Source organism: Bactrocera latifrons, unplaced genomic scaffold, assembly GCF_001853355.1.
Source record: "Bactrocera latifrons isolate USDA-ARS-PBARC rearing strain unplaced genomic scaffold, ASM185335v1 scaffold_292, whole genome shotgun sequence".
Taxonomy (NCBI): Eukaryota; Metazoa; Arthropoda; class Insecta; order Diptera; family Tephritidae; genus Bactrocera; species Bactrocera latifrons.
In genome coordinates, this window is record NW_017536541.1 from 376,012 (window position 1) to 400,481 (window position 24,470).

At 37.0% G+C, this 24,470-nt stretch overlaps 2 protein-coding genes across 3 annotated transcripts in view; both read left to right on the forward strand.

Annotated features, from left to right (window-relative positions):
* LOC108970245 overlaps nucleotides 1–23,285 on the forward strand; it is a gene marked incomplete at its 3' end in the record, with an annotated part of 50,963 nt that extends 27,678 nt beyond the window's left edge. For both annotated transcript variants that reach the window (XM_018935517.1, XM_018935516.1), the window contains 5 exon segments: nucleotides 8,057–13,883; nucleotides 17,132–17,412; nucleotides 20,038–20,167; nucleotides 21,749–22,329; nucleotides 22,863–23,285. In XM_018935517.1, the coding sequence (XP_018791062.1) occupies nucleotides 8,057–13,883; nucleotides 17,132–17,412; nucleotides 20,038–20,167; nucleotides 21,749–22,329; nucleotides 22,863–23,285 (7,242 nt within the window).
* Nucleotides 269–745, forward strand: LOC108970247. The gene is made up of 2 exons (XM_018935519.1): nucleotides 269–289; nucleotides 345–745. The coding sequence occupies exons 1-2, from the start codon at nucleotides 285–287 to the stop codon at nucleotides 715–717; spliced, it is 378 nt and encodes a 125-aa protein (XP_018791064.1). The 5' UTR covers nucleotides 269–284; the 3' UTR covers nucleotides 718–745.
* Nucleotides 23,286–24,470: the final 1,185 nt, after the last annotated feature.

Consider the following 24,470-nt stretch of genomic DNA (forward strand, 5'->3'; position numbering starts at 1 on the left):
TTTCCACTATTTCTTGACCGTCAAACCGAGTCCGACAAATCCGATTGGTTTATTATTTAAGGTACTAAATACAAAAAAATTATTTGTTTGTTACAAGAATTTTCAGCAAAAAGATTATTCGTTATTTCTTTTAAAGCACTTTAATCCAAAAAGTGATAAATAGCCCTTAAAATTTTGTTGGGTTAATGTTGACACAAATGTCCAAACCCCCTATAAAACAATTTAATCGATTTAACCGACCAGTGCTTGACCCTAGAGACATCTATTGGAAAACGGCGGAAGCAATGTTGTACGTATACCTAATATAAACTGATAGTAATACTGACCAAAAAATTATTGTACAGGGTTTTTCCAGAAGGTACACTACACCACACAACACACCACTTACAAGCAAAACTGTCACATACACCACACATGAAGACAGCAGTTTCCCGACACACCACACATCCATTGGAAGCAGCAGAAAACTCCACACACACACCAGTACACGCAGCTACTAATCCACCACCGCCCAATGAGAAAAAAGGCTTCGTCCTGGAAGTGAACGTCCCTTTTCGACCACCGATTTCGATCAATAAACATCGGCGGGATTTTCCTTATATTTTCGTATTCGGCATGCAGCTCCACCACCTCTCTATATCTGGCGATCTTCGGCGCGCAGCAGTTAAATCAACATATCATATAATTTTCGAGTGTCTCCTTTTTATAATTGTGTAAACATAGTCGTACAACCTCCATTGGTATCCGACCAGAGAGATTTGTATTACAATGTTTATCATCAGCCTGAAATAAAGTTGCGATCCCCGTTTTTAGTAAAACATTGCGTTCTGAAAATCTTATTTCCGGAGTAGGTGAAAAAATAAGTGGTAATTTTATATATGAGTTTTCTTGACAAAAGGCAGGTGAAATTGTTTGATATCACTGGAAGTATCAACCGAAATTTTCCATTTCCAATACTTAGCTAATACTATGTAAAATGTCTTCGGCAATGTCATTTTTGTTCGTATCCCACAATTGACGCGGATTTGAAAGCTGATATATCGAAATGATCATCGCGAAAAATGTACGAACTTCAGCTCCATGCGAAGTAGCTATCGTATTGTTCATCATTTCATTTCAGTGATTATCATGTTTCAGCAAGTGTAATTGGTAGCAGGCTTCTCAAAAAGTTACACACACCGTACAATTCACAATACGGAAAGACTCAAATGAAGTTGAACCGCGTACATTAGCCAATAGGAACCGAAAGTAGAAGCAATCATCGTTTTTCTGGTGGATTGTCTAAATTTGTCCTTAGGTCTAAGTTGAGAACACACCTGGATGTCAATCTACTGGTTGGCCTTGCTATCTGCGTAACTATTTCTTCGACGGTGCATTCCACGTATAATATAAAGGCATTTCTGAATAGAGCAATGTTCTCACAAACAGATCACTGACGCAAGTTCAGAAAACACTCGTCAAAGTCAAGTTTGATGTTGGCGATGTTTCCACTGGCTGTAATGTATTCCCTGAGTTCAAGTACACTCTTTGGCCATTCTCCAAATGAGACGCACAACAATCGGAAAACGTTCATGAATTGCAAAAGTAAATATCCTTCAAAGCGCTGTATTGCAATTCACGTATCGACCCATTTCAGACATGCTGATGTCATCTCCTTCAAGGCCAATAACCGCCATGTTGCTTTCTTTGGTGACGTATTTGATCGACTTCACCAAACCGCAATAATAAACATTGACATACGTCTTGAATGTGAATTAGACAACAGTGGTGAACATGGGACGATCCATGTGCTTTCGACCTCGATAATCACTAGGGTGGGTCGATTCCGGACGTTTTCCGATTCGGGATTTCTAATAGTGCGAAAGAGTTGCCTTAGTACTTCCTGATTCCAATGCAACATTTTGTTTTGAGATCGGATTGCATCTTTAACCGAAACTCCAGCCTTGAAATTTCGAAAACTCGCCTAAAATCGTGACATTGTCTACCTAGCTCCTGAAATACGCAGCTCATTACCAAATATATAAAACAAAAGTTATTTGTCACGTCATTTGCTACCGAAATGGTATGTGATCATGGCTGTAGGAGGAACCATTCCCGAGATACGAGCGAAAATGCGGCGCGCCACAGCGCAAGGTGAAAATTGTTGCAGCTCTCAGCTAACCTGTATTGGTCACGCAGAACCTACCTCGTGGAGGTAGCTGCTCTTCGGGTTCCTCCCAAGCCGAACCCAACCAACCGACCATATGTCATGCTTGTTTTAGTCTGAATCCGTGTCAAATTTATTGATAAAATCAGATTATGTACTAAACTTTGGCACTTGTTGCCTAGATTTCAGTTTAGAGCGTATAAAAAGATCACGAGAATGGGGCCAATAACTTTAAAATATGCCTCTGTCACCAGTTTGACGGTTCTCTCGCCTGCCACGGTGTGAGAGGGGAATTCACTAATTTCCATACCCCTGCAGTGTAACCCGACATCCCTTTTATGAGTTCTTCGTTAGAAACTGAACAAAGAACTGGTGGAACAGTCAAGGTAATAGTCTTCCAGTTAATCATATCGTAATAATTATTAGCTTTGAAATTCAGCTTTGGTACTTTATTACATCTAACCCTTCCATTTACAGTATCAGACTCTGCTTCTCTGGCTGCCAGAAGACGGTCAAGGGCCAACTTTCTGACTTCTATCCGTTCGTCAGTCATCATACTAAGGAGAATGTTTTCTGGAAGAGCAAATAAAGCATTCTGTTGAATGGATGAATCGACAACCTTGCGCAGTTTAGCAGGTAAGTATCTCGACCTTTGAATTGCAGCATAGAGATGGCGCGAGCCATCTTTGATTGAACAGTTGAATCTTATTGAAAACCACAAAGGTGAGTAAACTGTAAGTATGYACTTGACCAAAATCTTTATTTCCTTTGTTGGTTTGTCAGTAGAAATGTATAATCTCAGAATTTTATTTGCACAGGTGAGACAACGAGATTTGCACATGTTACCTGGATGCATTGACGCTACATCTGAAGAACATTGACCGGAAATCACAGCTTCTGATATTTTATAGAGATAAGCTTGGTCTGTGCTAAGTTGGGTCGGATTAATAACCTCAGAAGGTAATTGGCAGGATGTAAAACTTTCAAATTTGACAACAGGCAACTTCTCACAATCAGGGAGCAGAGAATGTATTTGGACTCTTTGAGACACAATCTATGTGTTCGAAAAGAGCACAAAATGGAAGTTCGTTGAAATGTAGAAGACAAACAACCGACTGTAATAGCCTACCTATTCTTTCTTCTAGTTTCCGAATGATTCCACCTTTCCAACCTGTGTTCGTGTTGGTGCCATCAGCACCGATAACTTCTAGATGTTCCACATCAACTGAATTGTCTTGTAAATGTTGCCATATAGCTTGCGTTTCATCCTCAACTGACCCGGAAGGAGAGGTGACGTAGCCAAGGTAATAACAACCAGTTTCCACTATAAGAGAAATATGTTCCTCTTTGACAGTGTCGCGGTAGTACTTTTCACCTTCGCTGACTTGTGTAAGTGTATTGTCTTTGCGGCCGTCAAAATACAACCCATATACAGAGTCAATACTTTCGGTGTTTAGGAGCTTAACTCCAACACTTTTTTTTGGCCGACTAATCTTGCATTCGTCAGTGACAAAGCTAGCCTGATCCTTTGTTATCAAACCTGCTTTTTCGGCATCCAGAAAAGCAGATGAAACAATCAAGGCCGCTGCTCTATCACTTACTCCAAATCTTTGGGCAGCTAAAGCAGTATGTTCTAATACTAGTGTGTTTTGTTTGGTTTTAGAGGATGGAAGAGAAAATTCATCATCAGTATCGTTTTTGGAAGAATCCATGTGCGACGCACCTACATTGTTGTCGTCTTTATGAGAGTCTGGCTGATCTGAATGGTCACGTGTTCTAGCTGATACTTTTCTGGTAAGTGTTGATGTTGAATGACGTTTGGAGGCTTTTCTTTACGTTCATTTTTTTTTGTAATCTTTTTTGTTTCAGGTAGATCAACACTTCCAATACGACCAATTTTTCTGGTACTCTGGTCCAAGAGAAATGGTTGTTCATTGATAGGAACTTTCCTTTCMTTTRGACAAGTGCAAGAAGAAAAATAAATGCATTTACAAGCAGCGATGTCAAATAATTTTCMDGCAGAAGAGACAAAGTCGTCTCTTTTAGAGCTCAAACCTATTGGGTTCCTTAAAAACATTTGTTTAAGAGTCGGAAATTTTTTTATGGTATGTGGTGAGCATTTGTACAACTCTGGTGTGTGAAACTATCGCAATAGATGACTTTTTGAAAGTATTTTCAACCTTTTTTGCAACTATTTCTGTAACCTCGTTACTCTAGGTTCATAGTTGTCGCCTCGGTATCGCCCTATACGAAATCTTTCAAACTGATAACACAAAAGAACATCCTGGTGAGTAGGTAACTGGGACTCAGAGAGATTGTACGGATATATGCCAAACACAAAACATTTCTGTCTAAATTTAAATCTAGATACAGACATTTTGAGTTCTGTGTTCTGTTGAGAGAATATAAGTGGTAGCACTCGGCGAAATCAACGACAAGAGTGAACGAACTCAATGAAAAAATATTTGTGTGGAGACCTATCCGAACATGTCCTTTGGCGTAGGTGAATGAATGTGAGTGATAGCACTCGGCGAAATCAACGTCAAGGAGTGTGGCCGCAAGCCGATTTTCACCTTGCGCTGTGGCGCGCCGCATTTTCGCTCGTATCTCGGGAATAGTTTGTCCTACAGCCATGATCACTTACCATTCCGGTAGCAAATGACGTGACAAATAACTTTTGYTTTATACATTTTGCCATGAGATGCGTATTTCAGGCGCTAGGTAGACAATTTCACAATTTTAGGCGAATTTCGGAATTTCAAGGCCGGAGTTGGGGTTGAACATGCAATCCGATCTCAAAACAAAAAGTTGCATTGGAACCAGGAAGTACTAGGGCAACTTTTCCGCACTATTAGAAATCCCGAATCGAAAAAAGGTCGGAATCGACCCACCCTAGTGTATAATGTGTCGTTCATTTAACTATTGTCAGCCATCCGAAGTGGGATTGTGGTGTTCGCAAGGTCCATGAACCATATTGGTTTTCATCACTTCGTACAATACTGGATCTTTCTCTGCATCAGGAATTTCCGAAGAAATGGTTTCATCAATCAAATTGAATTGAAATTTAAATTTTTTATTGATCACTTTGTATGAAACACACATAAGGGTTTCGCTGAATAGTTTTCAATAATATACCTTTTCAATAGCCGAAATAAAGAAAGCAAACGACCGAAAATGACAGATAATTTACAAATAAATCAGTAAATAAATAGAAAACAAAAAAAAAATTTTTTGTTTAAATATAATTTGTATGGAAAATTGGTCCAGTCGTTGTTGAGTTATGTGCTTAGCAACACATTTTGTGATTCATTTTCATACTGTAGATTTGTTACAGAACTTACGAGATTAATTAAAACTGTGAATTGTATATGTATATAATGTTTTACAGAATTGTCTATACCATATAGAGCTATTGACATGCAATGGGTATAAAGTATTAAGAGTTTGGTATTAATTATATTATTAACTCATTACTTTATGTTTTGTTTCTTGCTCTAGAAGATTATTTATCGCTCGTTCTGATAATAAGCATCTTAATTTTCAATTCAAAATGCCAAAAGTTTTTTCCATTATGTTTCTAGCTTTGCAAAGTACTTTGTTTTAACGAATTTTTGGGCTTCAGTGTTTTCAATTTCTTTGAAGACGTGTTTGAGAACATTTTTTATTCAAGCAACAGTATGGATAGTTGAATGTTCTAGGGACGTTTTTTATTTTTTGTTTGTAGTGTCTATCATACTGTTGATTCTATTCCTTTCAGCTTCAGTGCCGCTGAAAAAAGTTACACCCGCCACAAGCATACATGTAAAGCTAATAAAATACGTTTCTAGTAAATTAAATAATTTTTAATCACTATTTTAAACAATTTGTATTAAGTTACTATTCACAATACGACCTCTAGTCTAGTCGAAAAATATTGTTTCAAATTTGTTACGTGATAGTAAGCAAGTCACAAAACAATTAATTATTATAGAGATGATCATAGTTATTATAACTGTTGCTTTTTATATTTTGTAAGTAACCCAAGAAAGTAATATGAAAAACAAACAGTTACAAATAAATTTCGTAAGTATTATTTATAAAATTTTTTTTATTTTGTTTATCATTCATAATGATTTAGTTCATTAAGTTATAAAATTCATAAGAAATAAACAATTTTCCCAAAAATAATCAAACTTTAACTGTTAATATCTTTTAAACGGTTGGGTTTACGAAATAATCGTACAGACATTTTTTTTGAGCAACCAATTTTCTATATGATAATAAGAAAAAATATAAAGTTGTGAGTAGGTGGACCTCATTCTTGGAGAGGCTTCCTTAGAGGTGTCTAGGAATCTATTTTTCAGAGTACCAAGACGAAAACTCAGACATCGATCAAGTGTGCATTTGAATTGATTCTGATGGAACCAATCAGATCGAGAATTTGTATGTGCATAGTTCGTATGTACATATTTGTGTGTCTTAGCGGAAACAAGTTGCGATGCATAAAATTAACCAAAACATTACTGCATATATTTCTTCATTTTTAGCGCTTAAAACTAAAATTCAATTAATGCTTAAAATTAATAAACAAAGGTAATGCTTAAAATAGTAGGGAACACAAATTTCAAATTTTAATCACTTCTTCATTGAGATCAACACAAACTTAAAATTAAAAGGTTTATTTTCTGGTTTCAATCTTAATCTCTAAAACTTTTATAAAATGAATTTAAAAACAATAAGCTATCAACTCAACATGGTCCGAGCCTATTTCTTTTTTCAGTAATAATATTTCCAGCTAATGAAAAGAACGCTCAGGAACTGCGCTGCTGGCAGGAATCGAATGAATTTGCAATGCTATTTTTGTTAAAAATGGTTATTTCTTTTCATTATTTTGCCACCAGTCAATTAAATTAAAATGTTCATCCATTACAACTTCTTCATTGCAGTACCTATCAAATTCTTCCTCAGAAAAAGAAAGTGTCGTTGGTTCTATTCCCCACTGAAACTTGGCTATTGGTATCTAAGGTTGTCCGTTGTTGATGAATCCGATTAAGCTGTATTTGGACATGATGATTGATTTTCTGTCAATATGCGAGTATTGCAAAATACTTTTATGTCTTCTAAATCAGTTGGTTTCATATTTAAAGCTGGGAGATATAAAAAATAGCAAGTTTTTGCCATATACCGATGTTAGGGACCCATATTTCATTAATATTATTTATTATATTTTCTTTTATCGTTAATATTACCGGTATTTCAGCGGTTGCCGGCTGGCATAGATTTTTAATTGTTAAAATTGCTGGCAACACATAGCAAAGAGAAGGTGCACTGCAAAGCTGCAGTTTTTTAAAAACAATTTCAAAATGCTCACACATTTCCACTACCGTTTTAACAACAGTTATGTTGATATGTAACAATCGTAGGCTTTGTTCATTCTACAATGGTATTCATCACTTCCCAATTGCCAATAATAGACTTGAGCATAAAATAAAGGCTGTGATCGTTGCAGCTCTCTGTCAAGAATGTTTGCTTGCTGAAAGTATAAAACCATTTCCAAAGCAGGTTTTTCGTTGGAGTACGTTCTTTAGCTTTTGGAGCGATTCCAAATGTTAGATTTCAAACCATTCAACAAATTTAAAGCATATTGGCAGATAATATTCATTTAATGTTATATTAGCTCTGTTAAAAAATGTTAAGCCATCCATTATGATTTATGAAAATAGTAAAAATAGTTTTGTAGTCGTTTCTTTATCCGCTTAATTTCTTTTACATAAAAAGTAGTGTATTTTCTAAAATTTGTACTTTGCTTACACATAGCACAATTATATTTATATTTGTAGACCACTATATTCGAGATTTTAGACTATAACACTATTATATATATTATTGGACCTTATTTTTTACTTCATTTTCCTTTCTTATAATTAACAGACGGCTTCGTTAGCTATAGGAATATTTCCCACGACATATTTTTATTACAACACAATAAATGATAATGGCCATTCAGTGGTACAGTTATCCAAGCATACGATTGTTAATACGATAACAGGGCCTGATGGTTACATAAACTTTCTTCAACCATCGGAAGAGGCTACACCTATATACGAAACTAATACATATTACAGCAAGTTAAAATTTACAAATATCCTACAAACGAATGATGCTGAAGAAATGTTTGTAACCACTAACATACTCACACAAGTTATAGTAACAGAGTCACTGGCGCCATGTAATTCGCTACTGCTAAAATACATTGGACCTAATTCCGCACATATTAAAAGCGAATCTAATGGGATATTAACATATAAAAAACCTGAACCTATAAAACATTCGAAAACAGTATTGTATGAAAAAAAAAGTAAATACAATATACATATATATACAACGAAAACATTTGTTACAACATTAACTTATTTGAAAACAACATCAGTAAAGACGAGTGATAACGAAAATTATTCCACGATGCATAGAATTTCGCCGTTCAAAAAATTAGCAACATCGGAGATGGTTGAACGAATACAAAGTGCACAAAATGAGCTACATTCCACTGTTAGTTATCGCACCCGTATTATCGAAAATGTAATCACAGAAACAGTACCGAGTTCGTTGTTTCACAATGAGTTGGTTTCAAAATTTCGTGACGTATTGCAAACTACTAAGCCCGAACGACATATTTTTATAACTACTGCTTCCTTATTGAACGGTGAAACGTTAGAAATAACAGCAATGCGTATATTCAAACCATCATTAGCCACAGCGAAAGAAAAATTAAAAAATGGTTTAACACCAGAGGAAACAACAGTACTCATGTCTACAAGCGTTCCTTTGCAAAATATACATACGTTGAGTGATGTGCTAAGTAAACGCACAAAGTTGAACACCACGTTAAAAATATCGACTACAGACACGAAAATACAAAACACTTCTACAGGACTGTTTAATGCAGTGCATGCAGTATTTGATGAGGACACATTAAGTGCGGACACTGAATACAACGAATACCATTCAAGCATATCACCGCAGTTTCTTAAACCATCTAAACCACAACAAAATCAGACAAAACTACATTTGGTTGATAATATTATCATTACTACAACTACGAAAAACAAAACTCGGCTACCGGTTGCAGTCAGTCAAATAATTGACTCACTGAACTTACAACGTTTGAATGCTTTACGGCCAGTTATAAACGCTATGGCCGGCTTGTTACAAGGTAGTTTTACTACGGCTTCAAATCAGTTACAGCTAATAGGTAGTTCTTCAGTTCCATCACCGTTGTCAACTGGTACAGAAATTGCATCCGTTAGCAGCAGCACACATTTAAGCAGTACGAAGCGTTATGATTATCAAGAAATAAATGGAGGTGCAGTAATAAAGCAGAAAAAGCCTTTATATATACCAGTAATAGATTATGAAATTGTTAGTCATAAAAAAAAATTATCTAATAATGCAGCTGTAAGCGCAGAAGGGGATCCATTAGCAATGTATAATGCGCAAAGATTGCATTTACAATCAAATGCAGATATTAAATATCTACAAAAACAAACCCTGTCACACCATGCAAATAGCCGTAAAAAATCAGAAAGTTTGAATATGTTAACACAAACCAATAATTTTAAGATTTTGCTCATTAATAGCGGTATAGCGATTAGACCAGGAGAGGTTATCAGAGCTAATTCTGATGTTATTATAGGTAAACCGAATGGCATCCAGCATCCTCAAAGTCTTCTTGCTAGTAACTTAGCGAAATTGGAGGAACAAAGCCAAAATCTTAATGTGAAACATTTTGATAAAATGTATAAGCAGCACGTTCAAGCATTTGGTAAGCCTTTTATGAGTAACAATATAAGCGCAATACCTCTAAAACCGGAATCACAAACCCAAAACTGGAACTCACAACGGAAGCCAATAATGAAGCATAAGGATAATTTGTCGTCAAAATTAACAACCCAACAGATTATCCGCAATTATTATGCAAATAATTCGTTACCAGCAGAAAATTATCAAAATTATGATTACCTGTTAACCCCACCGCCACCAGCGGTCCTTTCAAATATAGAAAAATTGGAACCAATGCCTTCATCACATATAACAAATTTTTCTGTACTAAAAAGTTTACTGCCTACAAGGCTTTTAAGTTCTGTTAACGATTTGCACAAATCAAAAAAACGGTATTACGCTATAAATTATAATATTGCTAGTACTCACACGGGCGCACAAATATATGACAGGAATTTAGCATCTAATAATAATAATAAGTTAATAAAGATGCATGACTTAATAATAAATACAGCTAAAAAACTGCCAGAAGTTTTTACATTTCAACAACAATCGCAACAAATAGAAAATCAGGAAAATGAGACCTCTTTGTCGAAATACTCACCGTACTCCTATTCAGCTTTAAATGCTTCTGATAATGTCGTGGTGTTAACACCACAGCCGTCAAAATCGCCGGAAGTACATGTAGGTACGCAAGCCAATCATCAAAATATAAATTTGCATACACACGTTTTCAGTCATAATGTTAATATGCATGCACTCCCTTTGACATTTAAAAAGGAAACAGACTATCCAAAGTATGCAACCGCTATACATGGTCAGATACCGAAAGTTGCTGAAAGTGCGGTCAGGTACACAATGTCCCTTATAAAAATTCCACACAACGAAAAACAAGTGCAAGTTAATTTAACCCCTCAAAATATTATCGAACAAATCGGTAACCCCGATGAATATACAAAGACCGACAGCTCAGTTATCGATTCATTTTCTCTTTACAACAGCTTACCCAGTGATTTGACGAACTTACAGCAGCAGGAATCTAAAGCTCAACAGCCTCTACAAACACCATTTAACCCTAACTATGCACATCTTTATATAATGGCAAACAATAATAATAATATAGATATCCACAATCAAAGCTCCGGCAATGGAGAAGATGTCAAAAATGAATACCAAGGTATGTTTTTACCCGCAGCAGCCGGTTTAACGACATCAGATACGCTGACTCAGCAGCGGTATCCACAGCATGCTGGTTATAAAGTTAATATGTACAACACAAATGCAAATGCTAATAAGAAATCAACCAACGTTATAAAAAATGTGACAAGTGTAAATCATGCAACTACTGGTTCTCTAAACACAGCAAGTTTATATTACCAATCAAATAACACTATTGACGAAATAAGTTTTTTAAAAAGTGGCAATACTTATGATACAGCTGATGATGGGCTTCTTGTCAAGAATAGTAAAACCAAAGCTTTCATATCTCACAAAAATCGGGATAACAGCAAATCTAAGCCCAAAAATAGTCACTATGTCATTTTGGATGAGGAAAATATTGAATTAAACGTGGATCAACACACGGCATCGGCAACAAATAGTTTATATAACAAAATGCGCACCGAACAACAGAAAGTTTTACAACCATTTTTTTCACCCGTTGCTGCAATGAAAGTCTGTAATACACACACAACAATTATGGAACAGTTAAATGGTGATGTCACCAGAAATTCTGGACGAAACTCTACTGTTCCTTCAAGTCGAAAAAATACACATCCGATAAGCTACTATGCAACTAAAGTTACGCAAGAGGACGTAGAAATATCAACAAAGTCGCCGGTAACTTCCCAAATGAGTCTTAATAAAAATAAATGCACACACAATACACAGTTATGGTCGCGTGGTACCCATTTTGATGTTGAAAGATCGGAGATTTTACAAAATGCGACACAAAAACAGCAAAAAAAAGAACCAACCCACAACGAAACGCTCACATTTAATCAGCATCAAGAAAAAATATGCGATTTACCTTCGCCTATTACAGCATCATCAACATTATCACTATTTCGAAAACAACAACAGCCCGAACCTTTACCAAGTGTTAAGTTACAGACACCGGTTGAACATCCAAGTAACACCCAGGATTACAAGACCGTCAACTTAAAGGCAATATTGCAAACACTATTACAATCGACACCACTAGAAGCAGCACAAATACCATTACCATCGCACACAAAAAATAGATACTTAGGGCGTACAACGGCATTCACAATAAATCGGAACATACCGAAAGAAATACCCGTATCGAAAATTAATGGCACATTGACGAACAGCGTCGTAAGGGGAGACATAAATTTAATCTCAAGTACAAAGGTGTTTCTGGGTATATCAACAAATGCACTTTCAGCAATAAATTATAATGATAATAAACATATTAAGCCAACAGCAACAATGAGAGATACAAGCAGTATATCATTACTATGGAATTCATCGACTGTATACACAGCTTTTCAAATTCCAGGAAAGCATGTTAATAATTTCACTGCAGATTCAAAATACACCACAGAGCTGTATACAAATAACAAAAGAAAGAATACAATGTATGTGCAACAATCAAGAGAGTATGAATTGCAACCAAAGACAGATGTGAACATTATAAGCAATCATTATGTATTGGTTACTATCAAACCTTTTCTCGAATCTTCAGAAGCGGTAACGATATCCCCAAGTAGTGGAGGGTCGCTAACAGACGCCTTCACTCATTTAAAGGCTTTACCAAATCGTCTTCTTGGCGCGATCGTRGACAAATCAAATCTTACAAATGACGAAACAAAAAGTCAATGGCACCTAAAGTACAACAGTCGAACAATCATTTCTTCAGATACCATATTTTACAGGAATATTGAGTTATTACCAACAAAGTATATAACAAGAGCACATCTGATTACTTCTCCCAGCACAGATAGGAGGATACTTAAAACAACTGCGTATGTCCAGTTACAAAATGTTTCTTTCTTTGAAACCAAACTACAAACGATTGATAATACAATAACGCTATCCGAATATCCATTCGGAAACGTAACAGTAAAAGAGTCAGAATCTTCAACCGAGAAAGCAAAAGAGACAACAGAGAAAATACTAGAAACATATACAAACATTTTCGCGGAGGCCACAAGGGTAACCCTTGGTAGCGTATTGCCAATTGCAGAGTTTGTTATAAATAAAGAAGAGAAGCCGGACAAAAGCTTTAACCTTGCCAATGATATTATAACAACAGAAATTGTAGAAAATGATAACGCAAACCCCCATTTTAATGTAGGCAATTATATCTTACCACAATATGAGCAGGATCCCTTTACGCACGCCATTCTAAGCCACAAACCCCAAAACAATAATATAAAGCATAATAATAGTTTTGAGATATATGAAGACAATTCAAATAAAATCAAAATGGGTACAAAAAATGAAGTGCAAATTCTCAACATTTCAAATATAACTGCAGAAAGTGTTTACGATCCAAAAAACAGCATTTTTATTGTGATGACAAACTCACAAAGTAATATTAAAGCCAAACAACCACATGGCCTTTCAAACGTTATTAAACCTGATAGCGCAGATGCCTCGTCTACTGTTTCTGGCGCCGCTGGTGATTTTGACAATATTGACACAAATACAGGCACTTTTCAATTAGATTATGATGACAGCGTATCGGTGTTTAATTTACCTGCACGAGATGAAGAGTCTATTGTGGAGCCGCATGATTTTCGTACAAAGATAAATGAAGTATCGCTGGGGGGTGTATTTATAGCATCACCATCGAAGAAGAACGATTTTACCGTTATCAATCCAATGGAAAATTCAACATGCATGCCTCCATGCAAAATGACAAGTAATGAGGTGTGCACTCTGGCAGAGTTACGCTGGCTTTGTGTTTGTCGCCCAGGCTTTGCACGCATGTTTCCCGATCGCCCGTGTAAACGTAAGTATACGTATATATGGATATGTGTAAGTATGCTAAGACAGCATTGGAAATCGCTTACTTTCAAAGAGACTGTTTAAAATAACTCAAATCTTGTAGACACAACGTTTTAAATTTCAATGTTTGTTGATAATTCTGGAAAATTTTACCATCTTTCTCAAAATGTTAACTTAGGATTATTATTTACGTTATAAGGACACTAAGCTCAGCTGTTATAAACACTAAACATTTTCTTATACTTAGTAGTTAGGGCCAGTAGACTGATAACTTGTAACATATTTACATTATTGGGATGCTAATTGTACCAAGAGTTCATTTATTCATATAGGGCTTAACTTAATTCTTTGGCACTTTTGTGCGCCATTAGTCGAATTAATACTGGCTTTTCCAAATATACACTTCTTCTTCTTTACGGGCGTATAAACCGCTTACGCTTAGCCGAGTTAACAACAGAACGCCAGTCGCTTCTTCTTTTCGCCACGTGACGCCAATTGGAGATTCCAAGGGAGTGGAGGTCTTCCTCTTCCTCTGCTTCCCCCGGCGGGTACTGCATCAAATACTTTCAGAGCTGGAGTGTTTTCGTCCATTCGGACGACATGACCTAGCCAGCGTAGCCGCTGTCTTTTAATTCGCTGAACTATGTCAATTTCGAATGCGATATTCGCCGTTTCCAACGATCTTTCGCAGAATTTTTCTCTCGAAAACTCGCAACGTCGACACATCAGTTGTTGTCATCGTCCAAGCCTCTGCACCATATACCAGGACTATAAGTGACTTATAGAATTTGGTTTTTGTTCGTCGAGAGAAAACCTTGCTTCTCAATTGCCTACTCAGTCCGAAGTAGCACCTGTTGGCAAGAGTTATCCTGCGTTGGATTTCCAGGCTGACATTGTTGGTGGTGTTTACGCTGGTTCCAAGATAGACGAAATTATCTACCACTTCAAAGTTATGACTGTCAACAGTGACGTGAGTGCYAAGTCGCGAGTGCGACGATTGTTTGTTTGATGACAGAAGATATTTCGTCTTGCCCTCATTCACTGCCGGACCCATTTGTGTTGTTTCCTTGTCCAGTCTGGAGAAAGCAGAACTATCGGCGCGGGTGTTGAGTCCGTTGATATAAATACCTATATAAGGAATCGCCTTGTCTGAAACCTCGTTTGGTATCGAACGGCTCGGAGAGGTCCTTCCAGATTCTGACGGAGCTTTTGGTGCTGCTCACCGTCAGCTTACACAGCTGTATAAGTTTTGCAGGGGTACCAAATTCAGGCCTTTTCGTGCGGTCGAAAGCAGCTTCGAAATCGATGAAGGTGGTGAATGTCGATTCTCCTTTCACGGGTCTTTTCCAAGATTTGGCGCATGGTGAATATCTGGTCGGTTGTTAATTTTCCAGGCCTGTAGCCACATTGATGAGGTCCAATCAGTTTGTTGATGGTGGGCTTTAATCTTTCACACAATACGCTCAATAGAACCTTATATGCGATATTGAGGAAGCTTATCCCACGGTATTTGGCGCAGATTGTAGGGTCTCCTTTTTTATGGGTTGGGCATAGCACACTTAAATTCCAATCGTTGGGCATGCTTTCTTCCGACCATATTTTACAAAGAAGCTGATACATGCTCCTTATCAGTTCTTCGCCGCCGTGTTTGAATAGCTCGGCCGGCAACCCATCGGCAAGCGCCGCTTTGTTGTTCTTCAGGCGGGTAATTGCTATTCGAACTTCTTCCTGGTCGGGCAATGGAACGTCTGCTCCTCTTTCTTTTTCTGCCTTCAAATGCGTCTCGCTTCCCTCTTCAACTCTCGGTAATTATCCCATCCCGCATGTGTTGTGGACGATCGTTACGTTGCGAGGTGGGCAGTCTGTTTCCTCTCCGCTGCGACATGGTACCCTCCTCGTACCAGCTGTTCTTTTGCACTTTCCGAAAACCAATGGTTTGAAATGCCACAGTTCTCTAATACCGAGTTGTTGACGACTGCTCTCAGAGAGCAGGAGTGCAAGCCGAGTAGAAAATCTTTCGGATATGTCTTGTGATTGCAGCTTTTCGACGTCGAACTTTCCTAGTGTTTGTTGACGTACTTTGTTCGCTACACAGAGGTGGGTGCGAATCATGGCTGCAACAAGATAGTGATCCTTGTTGCTGTTACGATCTCGAAGAGTACGCATACCTAGAACACTGGTGATGTGTCTTCCGTCTATCACACCATGATCAAACTGGATAATGGCATTTTGATTCAGAGACAGCCAGGTAGCTTGATGTATTTTGTTATGCTGGAATCTAGCACTACAGAAATATATAGCACATATTTTGGGCCCCGCAAAGTCGGTCAGCCTCAACCCATTTGGGGATGTTTCGTCGTGGAGGCTGAATTTACCGACCGCGGACTCGCTCTCCCACAACGACTCCCACACCAAACTTGCGCTCCTTTATATGGCCACTGTAGTAAATGCCACATGGACCTACTCGCTTCAGTCCTTTTAACATCCATCGCATTTCTTGGACCAACCAGCTGGGCAGCGTCACCTTCTTAATTAAGGGACTGGACATTCCAGGTGTATGCCCTCAAATCGTAATCCTTATTTAGTTTGCCATTGTGGTTATCAAAACGGGGTCTCTCACCTGAGGCAGTGGGTAATTTTCATTCGCCTTCTTATTTTAGCTCGTCTTCAAACGGATGTTTTCAGTCTTCCAATTATTATGTATTTTTCATATAAAAAAGGATACAAATTGCTAATTCTGTCCTCTTTTTAACTAGTTCTATATTTAAAGAGAGGCTTAAACACGCCTAATTTTATAATGTAACAAGAAGAAACGTTAACTTTGGCTGCATCAAAGTTATAATTAAGAGTAATAAGTAATAGTTAAAATAGACCGATTGTTTATATGATAGTGTTCCGATCTGAAAAATTTATTCGACGATTTTAGCGTAGCTTCGTCAAACAATTAATGGTATATTTCTTCAAAATATAAGTTAAAAACTTTTCCATACATGAACTTGAATAATCTAGCGAAGTTAGCGGTGTAAAGAATTGGTTACCGCGAATGATAATGATATGATGATGAACAATATCGAAAGAATATATACATACGTATAAAATTTTCAGATATATGTATAAAAAAATATTTGATATGGTTGTTACATTTACAAATTTAGTATATATATACAACTGCCCTGAACTTAACTGTACTTATATTTTAACCATTGTTTATAAAAAATTACTTCCAACTTATTAATATTATAAATTGTTTAGCAACTTACACATATCAACTGAGCCTTCATATTGACCATTTTGGGGATTTTAAATTGGTTTACGATCACGTTTTGGCCGATAATTCCACTAATGAGTATAAGCATCTCGCAACAGTTACGAAGGAAGCAATTAATCGTATGGTAATGCAATCCGATTTACGAGATATTTATCATGGTGTACAGTTGTCAACATTTACATCAATATACGACGGAAATATGGGCACTGGTGGCAAGACAGCCAACACAGAATCATCTGATTTATCAGCAAATTTACTTTTACAGGTTTGTGCTTCTTAGCTAATTATTTCTAATACAGTTAACATTTACAAGTGCAGTGACAACCCGATAAACAGTTAGCAAACAAAACAAACAAACAAGATGAAGAAAGAGGAGAATATTACTCTTTGCCCTCGATGCACAGGATCAGAGTTATTTGCCCACTTCTTAGACCCAATTTCTTTCTCATTTCTTCCTGCCCAGTGAGTAACTTTTCACGTTATCAAGCCATGGAGCCGTGTGTAGAAGTTCACGAAAGGGAGGATAGTACTCTGACCGATATTCACTTGGGAGTGGTCAGAAACGATTATTTTACATATGGCTCCAGCACAACACGGCTTCCGGTCTTAGACCAAGTACCTTCCGGGTAGCTAAAAAACATCCGTTTGAAGGCGAGACGGGGATCCTCATTCCTCCCGCGCTGGTTTTCGGACCCGCGACGTAACAAAACACTCCGATGAAAAGGGCGCAAACGCCTCGTCTGAGCGACATCTCTTTAGATGACGACTCCTGCAAACGCCTTAAGGATTTATGGGCACCCACCTGGATTATCCGGTCCCTTAATTGGGACAGTGCCGCTTGTAAAGGCTGGCATCACTACCGTCCAGGAAGTGACATGGACGGAACAAGTCCTGGCATTCACCCCGGTGGATGAACGTCTAGCCACAACCCGAATCAAAGCGAAGTTCTTCAACATATCGCTGATTTGCGGCTACGCCCAGACGGAAGAGAAGGTATCATTGGTACAACGACCGGTCAATTCAGCCTCCATGATGGAACCTCCTCAAATGGGTTGAGGCTGATTGACTTCGTCGGAGCCGGAAATATAGTTAAATGTAGTACTAAATTCTAGCTAAAAAAGTCACCGAGCTACCTGGCTGGCTTGACGAAAGACACGTCTCCAGTGTTTTAGACGTGCGTACGCTCTGTCCTACACAACAGACAACAGAACGATTTCTGCTCGACTTACACTCCCTCTCTCTGAGAACACTTATCAGCAAGGCAGTAGGGGCCAAAGAATTATCAGCCGAGGTATTCGAATACGGCGATTAAGAATCAATAAGGATCGTACGTCAACTTCTTTGTAGAATATGGTCGAACGAAAGCATACCCGACGATTGAAACTGAAGTGTGATCTGTTCAATGCACAGAAACGCAGACCCCACAATCTGCGTTAACTACCGTGGAAAAAGCCGTCTCAAAATCGCATATAAGTTTCAGCTGAGCATATTGTGTGAAAAATTAAAGACTACCGCCAACAAACTAATATGATCTTATCAGTGTCTTTAGACCATGAAAACAAATAACTGACCAAATATTCGCTATGGCTTTATTCCCGCAAAATATTCGTGAAAAGAAGATGGACAAATACAACCTCTTCGACGACTTCAAAGCTTAATAGCGCAAAAAGTCTCTGCCTTTATGCCTCTATATCTGAATTTGGTATCCCCGCAAGACTAATGTGCCTGTGTAAGCTAACCTTGAGCAATACCAAAAGCACCGTCAGAATTGGGAAGGAACTCTCCTTTCATGATTCTTCTTCAATCCTCTGTTGGAGGAAATAATTCAAGCTGCAGAACTAAATAAAGAGGGAATCATCTTTCATAAGAGTGTACAGCTGCTGACGTACTCCGATGATATTGATATCATTGGTCATAAGAACTTTCTCCAAATTTAACACGTAAGCAAAGCAAGTGGGTCTGGTAGTGCACAAGAGCAAGACGAAATATTTTCTGTCTTCAAACTAACAGTGGCTGAATTTGCGACTTGACCTTCATGTTATTGTTGACTGTCATAATTTCGAAGTCGTACATAATATCGTCTATCTTGAAACCAGTATTAACACCAAAAACAAGGTGAGTGTCGAAATCCAAAGCAGAATCACTCTTGATAATAGAACGATGAAACGATGAGCTGAACGAGATATACGACGTCATTAACATAGTTCACCGAATTAATTGAAAACGGCTAAGCTGGTTAGGTCATGTCGTCCGAATTTATGAAACACTCCAGCTCCAGTACCCGCGGGAGAAGCAGATGTAGGGGAAGACCTCCACTCCGTTGGAAAGACAATGTACAGAAAAACCTTGCAACAATTGGTGCCTCCAATTGGCACCAAACAGTGAAAAGGAAGGACGACTTGCGCGCCGTGGCCTAGTTTTACCAATTTTCTGGTGCCAACGGTGGAGTTGTGAGCCGGCGAGATACCTTATACTTCGAGTCGACTTAATAATTGACTACAACCTTGTAACCGTTTTACCCTACGATACCTTGTGGATTGCCGAAAACCGTGGTTATCCGACCGATAAATTGCTGTTTTTTTTTGAAGGAGGTTCGCCAGTTGAGGTCCACTGGTCTATGGTTTCTAGTGTATGCCAGTAGAACAGCGATTCGTCGAAGGTCTTGAAAGAGTATATTTTTTCTATAAATTATATTGAAGGAATTTTTTCACTTGTACGATAAACGGTCATTACAATCTTGTATGATGCAATATTCGTAAGTCAAAAGTAGGAAGTTATTTCTCTGTTTTTTCTTCTTCTTGGCTACAAATAGTATATTCCAACAATGTATTGCTAAATTTTTCTTTGCTTAGAATTATCTTCAAATATTTTAATGGCAATGTTTGTATAGCTTTCAGAAAATAGCAATGAGGTACGTCTAATGGCTGTATTCAAAAAGTATTTACGCTTTACAAACTATAGCATCGGTGGCACAAAACTCTTCACGGATCGTAATGGTGTCGAATCTTTGGCGATAACGGGTAAGAAATAATTTATTAAAAACATTTTTCGTTACTTAAAAGTCAACTTAACATTTACAAATAGAATGGTAGATTTAATCCTTTTGGTGCTAGCGTATTAGTCGATAAGCATTGCAGTATACATCGGCATTGGCTAGCGATTTAGTAGCCGGTAATTATACATAAATTGCATAAGGGAACTGTTTAATACTAGAGAATCATATTTTGCTAGTTTTGAACTATGAATACATCAATTACTCTAGTCAATACTGCTTTTGTCACCCGAACTTTGTGATGACTTTTGTTTACATTGGTGTACGCTCATAAACAAGACCCAATAATTTTGTTTCAATTACGTCCAGTTTTTTTTTTTTTTTTTTTTGTTTATCACCACGGCATATTCATTTCTGACATCATATACATACGTGTATTTTTTATAAGCTTGTAACACGTTGCTACGTGGTATAATAATAATAATATAATATATAATAATTTTGTTCACCTAACGGTGTTATGTGTCACCTAAAACTAATCGAGATAGATACAGTGTTATATATATACAAATAAGAAGGATGATGAGACGAGTTGAAATCCGGGTGACTGTCCGTCTGCGTAACCTGTAACTTGAGTAAAAATGGAAATATCTTGATGAAACCTTGTATGCGTGTTCCTTGCTAAAAAAAAGATTAATGAGTTCGTCCTTACCTTACCGTTTCCTTCGTGATGGGCGTCCACAGTCGGTACTAAATTAAGACATAAAACTCTAATTCGCTGCAGAAGATCCCAGTAGGAAGGGGCACATGTGGGCAAAAAAGTCTTGAAAAATGGGTGTGGCCCCGTCTTCTAATGAGTTAAGTGTTCATGTCCTTTAAGCCACTAAAGCTACAACAAACAAATTCAACTTGCGAAAATTTCATAAGAATGCGCCAGAGAATTTTAATTTTACTACCGGTATAGTAAGAGAGGGTCTTAAGCAGGTGCCACGGAGTATATCTACGCCTCCCTCCCATATAACACAATTTTAGATTCCATTTGAAACTTTCATCAATATTGACTTTGAGGTGTTGCACCAAAAAATGTTCGAATCGAAATAAAACTGTTCAAGTCCTTAGGTACCGAATAAGTGGATCCCTAAAATATCGCTCAATGTTAGAGATGTATAATTAAAATTCAAGGATAACCCTTTCTTGGCAATGGTGCTCCCATATACCTAATACAAGGATTTTCGAAATTCGAACAAAAATTGAGAGAAAGAATTTTCCAAATAACGCTGAATATTTGTCCTAAGAATGAATAAAGTCGAGTGAAAATTGGCTCTAGATCCCATATAACTAATAAGCCTTATATACCTGAAGGTACTTCCAAGACTTTAATCCTTAGAAGTTGTAAGAATATGAATTGTTCGGTTACAACCGATCTTAGCCTTTCCTTACTTGTTCGATTTATTTATATTTTGTACTCTAAGAAGTTATTGAAACTTAAATTGTGTTATCCGGGTACGTATTGTAACAGGCTAAGGTATAGATTGTTTGGTATCGTTCATTGAAATTATGAAGAAGACAGTTTACCTACATATTTCATTATAAAAATTGTATTTCACAGATTTCAACGAGTGTGCGCATGGAAATTTTCATGATTGTTCTTCACACGCTCTATGCTTTAATCTGCAAGGCACATATACATGTAGTTGCAAGGAGAATTTCGCAGACTTATCAGGCAACAGAATTTATCCGGGTCGTATATGTTCAGCCGAACTAGTCGGATGCGATCGATGTCACTATCACGGCAAATGTGCCATCAAGAAATTCAATCACCTATACACTTCGGAGCATGTAGTGTGCGAATGCTTTGCCTGGTATACTGGTTCAACATGCCAACTGAATTTAAAAATAGTTCTTGTAGTTTTAATAGCCGTCGGTACGCTTCTCTTTACACTCTTGATTTTTTGCATTCTTCTTATGTGTACCAAACGGCATACATTGCGTAAAAAATATCCTGCTGCATCACAATATAATAGGGGTATTCATCGAATAACTGGATTACCCGATATTAGTCTAATAAATGGCAAAAGTACACATGGTATAAGAGGTTGTAGATCGAAGCGCATTAAAATCGATAAATGTGCAATAATAAAGGATACTAGCAGTGAAAGTAGTAAAAATACGTTGCTATATGTTTTAAAGGTAAGAGAAGTAGTATACCCTTAATCAAGGAGTACAGTAGCGAGGTTCATCGACGGTTAAATTGTTTCTTGAAAAAGCAGGCGCGACCTCGCCCTCTAATTCGTTTTATGTGCATATCTTAGTCAACACTTTTTTCTAGCACTTCTTGCCACGGTGTTAAAATGGGGGAAATTGGTTAATACCCAAGCTCATTCCCACACAAAAGTTATATTGAAAACTACTAACATTATTTCATCAATTGTTCGAAAATTTTATTTTGCACATTGTCTTCAAAAGTACATATTTTACATTTGAAATTGTTTTTCTTCATGTCAATTAAATGTTGTTATTTTTAAAATAAAAGGAAGTCATTTTAATTCTAAAAGTTGTGGCAAAGAATATATAAACTACTTGTTTTTTTTTTTTTTGCGACATTTGTTTCTTATTTTTTTTTAATGTGTATATTTTTAATCATCAAGTTTTCAATTAAATTTTTTTATTATAATATTTGCGTTACTTATTCCTTCATTATATACTTTGTTATGCTTATATAGAAGGATCCAACTGATATTTCTAAAAAATCGTATCGTCGATCCAGAGATCCACATATAAAGGCGGACAGTAGCAGTGTGAATGTGGAGCGACAACGATATTCACCTTATGGTCACGTAGCAAAACCAGAAACAGTCAATGTTAATGCCACCTATAATGAAGAAGATACACTAAACAAACATAATTGTTTCACGGATTCAACGTACAAATCTACCAGACATGCAGATCAGCCATTAACAGTAATGATACCACGTGCTAAATATCATTCTTCCGTGTTGGTACAAACTGGATTACTTCATCAACATTTAATAATGGAACATACAAAAAAGCAAGATGAACAACGACGAGTACAACAAAAGCGGTATAATAAATCAGATGGTACCACTTTAATGACACTAAGGCGGGACAACAATCGCAATAATATGGTAAGCAAAATAAAAACCATTATGTTATGATGTTCGAAGTCTTGGATTTTTAGCAATTATTTAGAATTTTGTACCCCGCTGAATGCTTTCCTAATGTAAACACGTAAGGAATGGCTAAGTAGGATTTTTTTCCATTCTTTTTTTCCCATTCAGGATTCCGCAGAATATATAACTGAATTCCTTTTCAGATTTTTTATCTATTTAGGTATTGCGTGTACCTAAAAATACACCTGGTTACAACTGAACATAGCCCTTAAATGCTTGTTAAATATAAATTGTCTAATATCTGAAAATATGTATATTCCCGGTTTGACTCTTGCGAATTGCGAGAGTATAAAATGTTCTGCTCCGCCTTAAATTTCTTGGGCGCCGCGATTTGAAGGTACCGTCGGCAAGAGGATGTCTTCTTGATTAAAATATATATAGGATTATAGGTAGTTTACTAGACATTTGTCATTCACAAATGTGGTGTACTTGCTCAGAAAGGCAAATATGTTTTACATGCCTGGTTGAATTTCTTTATTAGACTCGATTTCCTTTTTACATTTATGTAGCGATCAATAAAAGTCTGAACAGATGGTCCTTTTTTACTCGATATATTCTCACCTTGCGTTTTGTTTTCCTTCACTGTCCGGTTGCTTGCTAGTACCGGATGGCTGGTTGCTATCGGCGCATTTGTTGTTGCCTGCTTGCTGTTTACTGCTGCTTCTGCTGACAGCGCTTGTTTAATTTGCATTTCAGCTGTTCGCTGCTATGACTCATCATCGCCGTTCCTTTTTTTGGCGGCCTTGTTTTTGTTGGCTCGACAAAGGTAAAGTAGGCATTTAAGGAATGCTTACATATTTGCTGGAGAGGCACTAACATTTTTTATTTTTTATATTTTTTTTTTTGTATCTATTTATTTCGTGCACTATTTGTTTAAGTTTGTTATTAATAATTTGTATGCACTGCTACAAATAACTTTTACCACATTTAACACAGTTTAACCACATTTTTCACTTCAAATTAATTAAATTGCACTGTAAACATTTAAACAAACTCATATTTTTCAGTTTTTGCTGGTTTTTAAGTAAGAAATCTAAATTTCAAGAATTACTTTTTGCGCTCGTAGTGGACATCATTTATGTGCTAACAATTAAGAGGAAATGGAGTGCTGTCATATGTTAATTAGCAAATATCTACATA